At 43.4% G+C, this 12816-nt stretch overlaps 1 protein-coding gene across 3 annotated transcripts in view; it reads left to right on the top strand.

Moving 5' to 3' along the window:
- Window positions 1-12362, top strand: part of PIK3AP1 (phosphoinositide-3-kinase adaptor protein 1) — a 113376-nt gene extending 101014 nt beyond the window's left edge. For all 3 annotated transcript variants that reach the window (XM_035026150.1, XM_035026133.1, XM_035026143.1), the window contains 3 exons: window positions 248-318; window positions 1961-2079; window positions 8904-12362. In XM_035026150.1, the coding sequence (XP_034882041.1) occupies window positions 248-318; window positions 1961-2079; window positions 8904-8961 (248 nt within the window). In that variant the 3' untranslated portion in view covers window positions 8962-12362. The remainder of the gene's footprint in view (window positions 1-247; window positions 319-1960; window positions 2080-8903) is intronic.
- The last annotated feature ends 454 nt before the right edge of the window (window positions 12363-12816 follow it).

Here is a 12816-nt window from a genome sequence, read left to right as displayed (position 1 = left end):
TCAGTAAACGGTGGCTATAAAGCAAAAAAAAAAAAAAAAAGTAATAAAAAGGTGAACCATTTCATTTTATGCTAAGAGAAAAACTAAACACTAATAAAATGGTATAAGATGGCAGCATTTTGAAGATCTCATATTCACCAGCTTATGTTTTGTTTCTATCAGTAAAAATAAGTAAGTGCTAGAGTCCTGCATTTTATTTTAGCCTGAGAGAATCCACAGTCCAGCTAATTTTGTTTGTACCCTTCAGGCAGTACGAGTAACCGATCCAGCACCCGGAGCCTCCTCAGTGTGAGCAGCGGGATGGAGGGGGACAATGAGGTGAGGGCTGGGGACCCCACCCCTGTTTTTCTTGTCCGAGGGGTCATTCCACTGCAGGATATAGAAATCCAGGTGAAAGAAGCCAGACAAGAAAGGTGACATAATATAGGATTCCATTTATGTGAACTATCCAGAATAGGTAGCATCAGAGAGACAGAATACCGATTTGGTGGTTCCCAGAGGCTGGGGGGAGGGGGAAACAGGGAGTACTGTGTTTCCTTTTGGGATGATGAAATGTTTTGGGACTAGATAGAGGTGGTGGTTGTACAATATTGTGAAAGTACTAAATGCCACTGAATTGTTCACTTTAAAATGGTTAATTTTATGTTATGTGAATTTTACCTCAATAAAAAAGAAGGGAGGGAGGAAGGAAGGAAGGAAGGAAGGAAGGAAAGGAGGGAAGGAAGGAAGGAAGGAAGGAAGGAAGGAAGGGAGGAAGGAGAGGAAGGAAGGAAGGAAGGAAAGGAGGGAAGGGAAAAAGGAGGGAGGGAGGGAGGGAGAAATAGAAATTCACTCTGACTGGTTAAGCCAAAAGGGCATCTGTGAGAAGGAGCGGGATGACTATCAGGGAATCTGGGGGTTGAGATCACATTTTGGGGCCTGGATCAGGAGCAGTGAGAAATGGCAGAGCCAAGGCCCCTGCTCCGTGTATCCCCAGGGCCACATGCTCTTTCGTCTCTTCTTCCCCGGGCATATCTGCTTTCTTCTCTCTCTATACGCTGGCCTTTTCCGCTCCTCCACATGTATGGTGGCAAACAGGCCCCCAAGAGCCACAAGGCCTCTGAGGAGAGGGTGAGCTGCTGCCGTAGGCTCAAGCCCAATTTGGGTCAGGGTGTCTATTCTGATCCAGTGACCAGTTGCTGGGACGAGCAGGAGGGGTCACTGCCAACCCAGGAGACTCCCTGAGATCGGGTCCTTGGGGTGGGTGGGCCACCCCTCCAGTGAGCAGCTTCTCCTAATTACCCACGACGGAGAACCACTCACGGTTCTGCTGTCCCCAAAAGGGACTTTGGTTTAAAAATAAAATTTCTCCAGCTCTATCTGGTTATACAGAGCAGGCTTCTCACCCTTTAATGTGCATAAGAATTACCTAGGATCTTGTTAATATGCAGGTTCTGATCAAACAGGTCTGAGGAGGAGCTTGAGAGCCAGCATTTCGCACAAGCTCTCAGGTGATGCTGATTTTTTTTTTTTTTTAAAGATTGTATTTATTTATTTGACAGAGAGAGAGATAGCGAGAGCAGGAACACAAGCAGGGGGAGTGGGAGAGGGAGAAGCAGGCTTCCTGCCGAGCAGAGAGCCCGATGTGGGACTCGATCCCAGGACCCTGGGATCATGAGCTGAGCCGAAGGCAGACGCTTAACGACTGAGCCACCCAGGCACCCAGGTGATGCTGATTTGATGGCCCACAGAGGGCACTCTGAGTAACAAGGACCATTAATGATCATTTGGGCTTCATTGTCTCTTCAGTGACTGTAGGCGTCAATGGAAAGCTGACCTGGTGTCGCTGGGTTTATTCTCAATTTGTGAATAACCTTAGCCAAAGCCTGAGGGGGACTGAGAGGCTTTGGGATAATGGTGTCCAGTTATGCTTGTTGTTTAATGTAACTTCCCCTTTTCTTTCTCATCTTTTTTGCTGCAGGACAATGAAGTCCCTGAGGTTACCAGAAGTCGTAGCCCAGGCCCCCCACAAGTGGAAGGAACACCCACTCTGCCCCTTGAGAGGCCCCCCAGGGTACCTCCCAGAGCTGCCTCACAGAGGTAACATTGATGCTGATAAGAAATGTTTTCCTCACTCTGTGAATTCCAGTCGGGGGAGAGTAAGATTTGGGGACATCTAAGATGACCTAAGAATGAGTGCAGAGCTAACTAAAATGCCTACTTTTAATGCATTTCAATATGGACTTTTCATTAATTTGATTCTTTAAATAGCAAGTGCAATATTTCCTCAATGAAGTACTTTGGTAAACTTCAACTTTTTGAGATATTTGTATGTTTGCTTAGAATTCAGCTCCCTAATAACTAATTCCCTTGGCTGTATTGTGGGGACAGTGCTTTTTGGGGACCAGGAGGTAAGAAGGAATTGGAGATGAAAATAAAGGTGGGGGGCAGCTTGGCATGGTGGGGAGCATGTTTCTAGTGCCACACTCACTATCTGGGGACAGTGTCCAGAAGTCACTTGTGAACTTGGATGAATTATTTCACTTTCATGTGACTCAATTCTTTGTCTGTAAAATGGGGATAACAATAGAACATCCTCACAGATTTGTAAGGGGGGCATCTTGGCCCATAGTAAAAGCTGAACGGAATGAGTGATTTTTCTTATCCGGGAGAAGAATGAGCATGTGGAGATTTGGAGATGGGCATTAGACAGACAAGTTCGGAGTGTTTGCTGGGCTCTGATGTCTCTCTTAATGGTACTCGGGCCTCTGGTAGGAACCTTTTCAAGGTCTCATGGAGTAACAGGAAAAGTGGTCAAAGCTAGTTTCAGTGTCGCCCATGCAGAAAGGGGCCTCGGGAATGAAAGCCTAGGCTTGTCTTAGGTGTTTATTTTTTTGATGTCTAAAATATAATGGGGGGGATGATTAAAAGGTGGAAGCTTGGGGCGCCTGGGTGGCTCAGTCGTTAAGCGTCTGCCTTCAGCTCAGGTCATGATCCCAGGGTCCTGGGATCGAGCCCCACATCGGGCTCCCTGCTCCGTGGGAAGCCTGCTTCTCCCTCTCCCACTCCCCCTGCTTGTGTTCCCTCTCTCACTGTGTCTCTCTCTGTCAAGTAAATAAATAAAATCTTTAAAAAATAAAAATAAAAAAAAAAAGGTGGAAGCTTTCTTTTTTTTAACCAGGGTTGTTTTTTTTTTAATGTTGAAACTTAAATGAATCTCTGGAAAGAGAAGCTGACCGTGCGCTAGGTGTCTGTCCACTTCTCCCTCTGCTGTTCACCCCTCTTAGCGTGTGCTCCCAGTAACATTCACGTACTGACACTTGTTACACAGAGCCCCGCAATCGCAAGCCGTGTCACGTTCACCGGCGTGTTTCCTTGGTGTAGACTAGAGGTCACATAGTAGAATGTTAGTCCTGGAAGGACCCGTAGCGATAATCTGGTCCATTCCCCTGAATTGGCTGTTGCTTGAAAATTATATAGTTGGTAATTGGGGAGGGGTGTTTATGGAGAACTATAGCAATAAATGCTAATCTGTATTGAGTGTGTACTATCTACTAGGTATTATGTTCAACACACTGAATGCATTATCTTAATTCCTTCCACAATTCTTAGAGATAGATATTTAGGATTATCCCATTTTGCAGATATACACACTGGGTCTTGGACTAGATCAAGACTTGTTCTGTGTGGCAAACCCGGGTGTGCCTGACTGGAGGCTCTAGTGTCTTAGTCATTTTGTGACACCTGTTCAAGAAGGTCAGGGTGTCAATAGGAGGAGATCCAAGACCTAAGACCTCTTATTCCTAAAGATTGTAGAGTTTGGAGGCAGTTAACTAATTGCACCAAGATGAAAATAGTGGTTAGTTTGAAACTATAGCTGCAAGACTCTGTGGGCTTTTGTTAATGGGAGAGGAAAAGAGAACAACCAGGAAAACAGGTTCCAGAAATTAAAGGATAGAAATTGGGACACATATAAATATGTAAACAGAGATGGCTGATAAACTTTTGGGGGAGTCTGGAAGCATGTTGTGATAAAAATGGGAGCAAAAAAGAGGAAAACACTTTTACTAAAGAAATAGTGTTTGCAAAGAAATCTGTAATTGATAGAGCTTGGCATTTGGGTTCCTTTTTGGTGTGAAGAAAGATTAGCAAATATGCAATTGTTTTGTAAGTATGTATGCAATTCGCATAATAAGATGAGGAGATGTTTGAAAAAATAATACAGCCAATAAATGGCTTCCATGCTTGACCCGCTGACAGACAGGAGGGGAGGCTCACCTTGGGGGTCTCCTCTCCCCTTCCAGATCTGGGAATCAGTAACTGTTCTTTGGCCATGTCTCCTGAGTGCCTCTGCTCTCAAACAGCACTGGGGGTGCAGTGCTTGTCGCCCCCTCCCAGTCCTGGTCCCTTCTCTGCTCACTCCACATGCTGTCCCCAGAACTTGAGCTGCCAGTGAGGACTCCAAGCTTCCACGTCTACCTCAGCCCTCTGTTTCCTACTGTGCTGGCAACCTCGACCCAGATGCCCCACAGATATCTCAAACACAGCCCGTGCAAAACTGAATTAATCCCACCTGCCATTCTCTGCCTCAAACTCTTCTTCTGGTGAGTTCCCAGCCTGCGTTAATGGCACGGTTCTCTCACTTCCCCAAGCACCAAACCCAGGAGTCATCCTCCAACCCTGCCTCCCTGGCAGCTCCCACAGAGCGTGTCTCCAGGCTCTGTCCGTTCTGCTGCCCTTTCAGCTCTCAGATCCACCCCCTCTCCATCTGCCTGTGCCGATGTTCATCCTCGTAGACCCACACTTACCTCCCTCCTCCACATTACTGCCAGAGTGCGCTTTCTAGATCAGAAATTGCTGATGATGTCACTTCCTGGCGTAAAAGCCTTCACATTTAATGCTGTAGTTTTTAGCATTAAAAACTGTCTAGCCTCAAGTCCCACCTTCTCCTGTATTCACTGATGCTCCACCCCTGCATTCCCAGTGAGCTGTGCCATTTAGAACTGTGTCTTTGCCTGGAATGCTGTCTCCCTACTCCTTTCCAACCTCTGCTTAGAAAATTCTTGCACATCCTTTAGGATTCAGTCTAGTCATTACCTCCTCTATGAAGCCTTCCCTAATATTCCTATGCAGAATGAGCCTTCTTATGGTTCTCCAAATACCTCTATTATAATTCATTCCACGTTATGGCCCTTGTTTATGTATCTGTTTCCTCAAGTGGATGGTGAGCCTTGAAAGAATAGAAACTGTTTTTGACTAAAACATTTTTCCTACTGTCCCCAGCCCCAGTGCTTAGCACAGTAACTGGAACACAGTAGGAACTTAATAAATATTTATCGTGTAAGGGAATTACTGGATGGACGAAAGATTGGTACTGTTTGTGTTAGACTACCCATCTCTTGAAGAGTTAGCCATCAGGTCATCTGCCACAGGGCAGGTGGGTCATAGATTAGTGGAAAGAGGCTTCACACTCCCACCTTTAAGTTCTTAATGTATTTCAAAGTCAGGGAAGGCAGGTGGTGACAAGAACAGGAGCAGATGCATTATACCTCTGAACAGCATGTCCCTTGCAGGGCATTAGTCCTTAGAGAGTGGGCAGCTAACAATATCACACTCTTCACAGGTGAGGTCCTGCCAGTTGACCAAAAAAACCAAAACCAGACAAACAAAACCCCAAAAACAAAACCCCAAATCTTACTGAGCCATTGCTACTTTGCTTCTTAAGCATATTTTGCCATTCACTAGTGATTTGTCAGTCACTAACAATTTGTGCACTCCCCTTTAAGGCAAAGCCAGGGGCCTGTGTAATCAGAACACTCTTCTGGAGGCCTCCTGCAGTGCCAGAGGTTAATACTTTAGATGCAGACTTGTGAAGAGGTCTGTGGAGTCCCTAGGAGGGGCTGGAGTGGTCAGGGAGTGAGGGTACTTGGGACAGAAGCTATTTACTAATAGGGAAGTTTAAAAATATTTTCAACAATGTTATGATCATACAAAAGCATACCAGCTAAATAACAGTCCTGCTTTGAAAGAACATTAACCAACATCAAGATTGCTGGGTTCTTGAACCAAACTCGTCAGCCGCAAGATCTTACTCTCAACAGGGAGGAGAAAACAGCCAGTTCTGAGGTACCTCTGGGCACTTGTGTTTCCAACTCCAGCTCCCCAGTGTCCTGCAGAGGCTGTCTCCCCACAGACCAGCCCTTGATTCTGATTTAATATGCTTTACTTCCATGGTTCTGGTATGTCTAGAATCACAAATCCATTTCCCTGAGATAGGACTTCCAATCCTAGGTTGGGATTGTTCATCAGAATAAAATACAGAAATAAGTTGCTTGTAGGCCTACCCCAGCTGCAGAATGGAACAGCAGAGAGAGAGGAAAAGGGGCCAGCAGGGCATCATGACTGTCTTTATGGTGGACGATAAATTGTAAGGCTCATGGAGCATCCATGGGGAAAAGACTAAGAACAGATCTTTATTCATAATAATAAAATTATTAGCTTTACTTCTTGAGTGCCTACTCTAAGGCACAACTGTGCTACCTACTTTCAGTTGTCATCTCCAAGCCTCACACAACACTCTGATGTACGTATCTGTAGGTACTTCTGTTGGGCTGATGAGAAATATGTTCAGAGAAATTGGAACTTGTCCTTCAGCTGTGTGCATAGTTGCCTTTGCTATATGTTCCCGTAGGTTCTGAACTTCCTCTATCAAAATAGTGCAGTTTACCGATTGTTCCTATTGTCTGTTTTATCCATTACTTTCTTAGCACTGTGAGGGCAGGATCCATGTCCATTGAACTTGCTGCTATATCCCATGCTCAGGAGTAGACACATAGTAGATAAATGTTTTTTGAGAGGGAGGGAGGGAGGGAAGGTAAGAAGGAAGGAAAGAAGCAAGCAAGCAAACAAGCAATCCAGGAAGCCAAGAAGCCTAAGCTTACTCAGGTGATGAGTGGTATTACCTGACTTTCCTTCAGCCTTCTCCTGTAAGCCCTGGTTCATAGGGCAGGTTGGGAATGCAGAAGGAGACGGTCCATTTGTTTTTTCTGGATAAAGAGGCAACTACACAAAACCACCTACTTCCAGAGGCCACAGCAGGGCCTCCTGAGGATGTTTGTGGCAGTTCTTTTCTATTCCTGCTTCCCTGCCTTGTTCCTGAGACAGCCCCTCTTTCTTCAACTCTTTTGTCATTTCCTTGACCTACGTAAAACTTGCATACAAGAGACATTTAGAAAATATTTAATCATTGGTTCATTCAGTCCTCAACTATGCACCTCCAGGATAGCACAGTTCAATTACAGCACCCGACAAAGCTCTCTTTCTTGACTTATTGACTTGCTTCCAAGAGAATCAAATATTGGTTTTACGGCACACATGTGGAAACACCAGCCACAATTGTTGAACCTCTCTGTAAATAGACTCACCCAGGTCTATCTGGAATGGCATTTAGGACTGTTTAAAAGTCATCCAGAATAACATGGAGGGGGGCTTCTAGGAAAGTAAATGTGGAGTTGGGATAACACACTTAGTGGTCCCATGAGGAAGTAGTTGTGAGAAGCAGACTTTAGAAATTCTTAATTCTTCTCTCAAGGGACCCCCTCCTACAGTATGTCTCCTGCCTGGCTGCATATTTGAATCACTGGTGTTTTAAAATATAGGCTTTATTATTATTATTATTTTAAAGATTTTATTTATCTGAGAGAGAGAGATCGAGATCATGAGCAGTGGGGAGGGGTAGAGGGAGAAGCAGACTCCCTGCTGAGCAGGGAACCGGATGCAGGAATCAGTCCCAGAGTCCTGGGATCATGATCTGAGCCAAAGGTAGATGCTTAACCAACTGAGCCCAAGGCTTTATTATTATTTAGGTATGGTAAGATAAACAGATCAGGAGACAACTGTTCTTGAGAAGATAGTTTGTTGTACTCATAGATCCCAAGAGGAGGGGGCATATTATGCCATGGGGGCCCGCTGGGGAAGTACCAGGTTTAGTCAGGAGAAAGGCAGTGGAGTTGGGGAACAGGGCCAGAGCTTTTATTGTGGTTTCTGCAGGAGGGTACAAGGAAGGTAGAGTAAGCAGATTTACGATTGGCTGGTTTGAGTAATTTCAGTGGGCTCTGGGGCAAAGGTCCCTAGTTGTCTGGCACCTGGCACTCCTGGCCCACGTGTGATTAGGGCAGATGGATAGTGGCCCAAATGCGGGAGCCCATAAAGGAAGTGGCTGGGGTATAGGCTGGGACTGGTTAGTTTGCATATGAAAGGTGTGCTTGGCAGCAAGTTGCTATCTATAAGAATTAGTTTGCCATGGGAGGGACAGTCCCTCCAGGATTAGCAAGCCTCCAGGTATCAGTGCATCAGAAAATAAAAGGCAGGGGTTCCTCGGTGGCTCAGTTAGTTAAACATCTGCCTTCAGCTCAGGTCATGATCCCAGGGTCCTGGGATCGAGCCCCACATTGGGCTCCAGCCCCACATTGAGCTCCCTGCTTGGTGGAAAGCCTGCTTCTCCTTCTCCCTCTGCCTACTGCTCTGCCTACTTGTGCTCTCTCTATCTCTGTCAAGTAAATAAATAAAATCTTAAAAAATAAATAAGTAAAAAATAAATAAAAGACGTGGTTAATATAACTTGCTGGGGGAGGGACGCTTAAAAAAATTGTGATGCTTGAGCCTTATCCTCTTGAGGTTATGAAGGAATGGGTCTCGGAGAGAGCCTGGGAATTGGCATTTTTTAAAGGTCCACTGGTGACACTAATGTGCAGCTAAGGTCGTGATGGCGTGGCCAGCAGATATGCCACTCAGCGGTCCATATGGTCTCATCGATTACGGAACATGTTCTTTGCATAGCTTACCAAGTTTCCAACAAACCGTGGATGCCCAAGAACTAGTTAATCAAATTCATTTAAAAATTGTTCCTTTATCTTTTATTTCAGGCCTCCTCCCAGGGAGACCTTCCACCCCCCTCCACCTGTTCCACCCAGAGGGCGCTGACTCCACCTCCTAAAACCTGCCTACATCCGGACTTCGAGACTTGCAATTTCAGCCTGTTAATGATGTCTTCATGTTGAGTTTTATGGCAGGACTACTGACTTAAGACCTCCTCTCATGGCTGATGTCGTTGTGGCCCTGCTGGTTTGGGCTTTCCTTGAAGAAGATATTCTTAAGGCATGAAGAAGTGAAAAACTGAGCATTTTATTCACCATCACCAAGTACATTGATCCATAGCCTTGTTTGCCAGAAGGATAAAGACTTAATTGGAATACTTACCTCAAATTTGGCATGTCAGAAGCCTGAGAAGATTGATTAGAAATGTACTTTTACAAGTGATTTTACTGAAATGCACTTATATTAGGCCTTACTTATTTGCTAATCCAGACTAACTTCTAGAAGTGGTTATGATTTAAGACTTACAGTATACGGGTAAGGAGATATGTTCTGATTTTTAAGGTTCTTCAACTTTTCTATAGATTCTGGAGGGTGTCTAAACGCCAGGCCTGGTCACAATAGAACAAACTGAAAAAGACTTTAGAGATGGATTAGTCCTAACTCCTTTTATATGGAAGGCAAATCTGAGGTTCCACAGAAACTCAGAGTATACAATTGGTTAGAAGAAGAGATGTGTTTAGAGGCTGGGTCTCTTAATTTCAGGTCACCACACTTTCAATCTCTAGATAGCCAATCGCTCTCCCTCAAGAAATGCCCACATGTAGAAATTTGGTCACTAACTGACTATTGACCTTCCAGAAATGTCCTTCCAGATCTCCCAGGCATGGGACTATCAAGTATTTTTTTCAGTTTGGGCATTTATAATTCAGTATGCTTTCAAAACAGTATTATTGCCAAGGAACATCTGTAAATGGTTGGGAGCCAGAAGCTTGGGATACCAATGACCACATTTATTGTTCTGCAGCCTTTATAGGTCTTATTAGTTCTGGCCATAAGGAGAGAGAAGGATCCTTGACTCTTTCTCTGCCAAGAGGTCAGAAGAGAAAGGAAGAATGTAAAATAGAAACATTTATCTATTTCCTTATTATTACCACTAGACTTGGGATATCTGTACAAAGAATAGAGAGCCATTAATATGTCATAATTGTCATATGCCACTAATATGTCATGAATTTTGAGTCACTGGCACAGAAATCTGCCTTTAGAGCCCAGATCCTTAATTTGATACTTAAACATATGGTAAAGTTAGTATCAGACATATTTCTTTAAAAAATATCAGAAATCTGGTGATTTTTCATGAAATGTATTCTCTGTCCCACACAGATACAAGCCACAGTATTAATGATCTATTTAAGTACAGTTTTATTATGTCCTTTTCTAATGATTCAGGTTGGTGTTGTTTTCCAATTTCATTCATCGGTCCAGCAAACAAGGACTCGTATTGAAATTAATAGCTTATGGGTCGTGGGTCATTTTTCTGACATAAAATACACTATTGGCCATGGCCATTAAGAGAGTGTTTGTGCAAATCACCTACCGCAATGCCTGGCACATAGTAGCCATTCTGCATGGTTCCTTTACTCTGTCACTTCTTTGGGAGAAAGAGGGTAATGTGGGATAGAGGGAGAACAAGAAATTATAATGTTGGTATGGTTGTCCTTCCTCTTATTTATACATGATCTCTTAAGCACATTTGATTTTGACAAAAGCTACACTTTTTTTTTAATATTCAGTATCTCTGAGCCCCTTCTTAGAGGCCAAATTTAGATTTTTGTACATTCTCTGATTAATAAGCATTTAGATCAATAACATGGCAAAACTTACTGCCAGCTGTTAGTGTTAGCATCTTTGTATGCACATCACTGTTTGTACAATATTGGCATGTTTGATTACATTTTATTCTTCTGTGAAAGTAAGTGGAAAACATAAAATTGAAAGTGCTGATTAGACACTTGGGTCTGACAAATGTGACACACTTGAGACATGGATGGAGATGGTCAGGAGTTCATTGCACATCCAAGCTGCTCCATGTTATCAAAGAATGTCTCCAACAATGAAGTGAAATTCTTCATTTTCTGGAAACAGAACTACCCATTATAACATAAATTTATTCAACTTCTGCACACTCAACTTTTATACACATTTTTAGGAATATATTATGTAACAAAACCTTGGATTTCAATACAGTGAGGATCAGAAACTAAATTTGTAAGTAGGTATCCAAAGAGACTGTTAAAAAAGTTCTCTGCTTTGGGAGACAACTCTGCTGCCACCATCCTTCCCCGAGATTTTATGAGCTGGTTCAATAAAAAGGGAAGCTATTAGTCATATTTGTGGTCATTGCCTTTGCTTCTAACTGTACAAGGCACATTGTCCTTTAGTTCCTAGGCCAGTATTCTTCCTTAATCTCATATTAAAACCTGTGAGCAGATAACCCAACGATATAAGCAACAAAGCACGAAGACTGAGAGACTAGAACAAGAGGTTGGTGTTACAATCAAATAATTTAACTTGACATATTTAATGATGTGAATAATCCCTAATGCTTTGCCATAATTAGGCAAAGTGATAGTATGAAAATTACTTCAGTGAGGAGTTTTACAAGTCAAGCTAAGTACTTACTCTCCCCTCCATTTTTCTTGCTTTGTTACTAAAAAAGGGAGGTTCTAGCCTGTCCTTTATCACTTCAGTAGTTGGGATCTTTAAATCCCTCTCCCATATGCACCAGGAAATAGGATGGTTTTCTGTGCTCCTCTTTCAAAGAATAGTGTTTGGTTTTGCAGCTGGTTGGCTGAGGAAGCCTTAATAACAGATTTATTTCAGTCTGAGAACCAATTGTTTTAAGTGATTGCTTCCTAAAGAAAGAACTTAGAACAATTAGGAAGTTTTTTCCCTGCCTAGAACATTCCAGCTAGAACAGAAAAGAGATGTACAAAGTGATGAGTAGCAATGGAAGGACTGCCCCACCCCAGAAGTAAATAACTAGAAAGACAAACATAAAGTAGAAAGAAGAAATAGAATTTCAAAGAAAAGGGTATCTGAAACTAGCCCCTATACAAGGCTTGTCTTGGGCAGCCATAAGGCAAGTAGATCTCCTCACCTGCCCACCAGAGTCTTAAAAGTTCACATAGAGAGGCCTTAACTGGGTTCAGTCACATATACCATCCAGATGGTCTCAACAACACCTTACTCCCTCAAGGTTATGTCCTTGGAGCAGCTCCCACTTTGGAAATAGTGGGCAGAGTATATATTCCAAAGACAGGGAAGGGGGTGAGGATCCTCCGACTGCCAGCATACGGCGCGAGGGTCAACTGGTGGTCATGTTCTCTCAATTACCTTCTCTAACAGTACCTGACATTGGAAATCAAAAGATATGTTGTTATTTATAGACCAAGACTTTTGAAGATCATGTTTATTAAGAATGAAAATAAAAGATTGAAATGGTGGGTTTCTGGATCATTTACTGGTCATAAGCCCTTTAACCAACTGAGTCTTACTAGGACTACCATAAACAGGCTGGACAGCCGTTGGAGGAGGGGTGTACCCTTTCACTAGCACGTTTTCTCCCCTCCCTTTTGGTGTCAGGGAATGGGGTCATCAATCTAGATGAAGAAACTGGTGAAACAAGATATATCAATGTTTTTTACTCCTTAGTCTGACAGAACAGCCCTGATCTTTTTTTTAAAGATTTTATTTATTTATTTACTTATATTTTTTAAAGATTTAATTATTTATTTGACAGAGAGACAGCGAGAGAGGGAACACAAGCAGGGGGAGTGGGAGAGGGAGAAGCAGGCTTCCCGCCGAGCAGGGAGCTCGATGTGGGACTCGATCCCAGGACCCTGGGATCATGACCTGAGCCGAATGCAGATGCTTAACGACTTGAGCTACCCAGGCACC

The sequence above is a fragment of the Mirounga leonina genome, unplaced genomic scaffold (assembly GCF_011800145.1).
Source record: "Mirounga leonina isolate KUSES-001 unplaced genomic scaffold, KU_Mleo_1.0 Mir_114, whole genome shotgun sequence".
Lineage (NCBI taxonomy): Eukaryota > Metazoa > Chordata > Mammalia > Carnivora > Phocidae > Mirounga > Mirounga leonina.
This window is presented reverse-complemented; position numbering and strand designations above follow the sequence as displayed.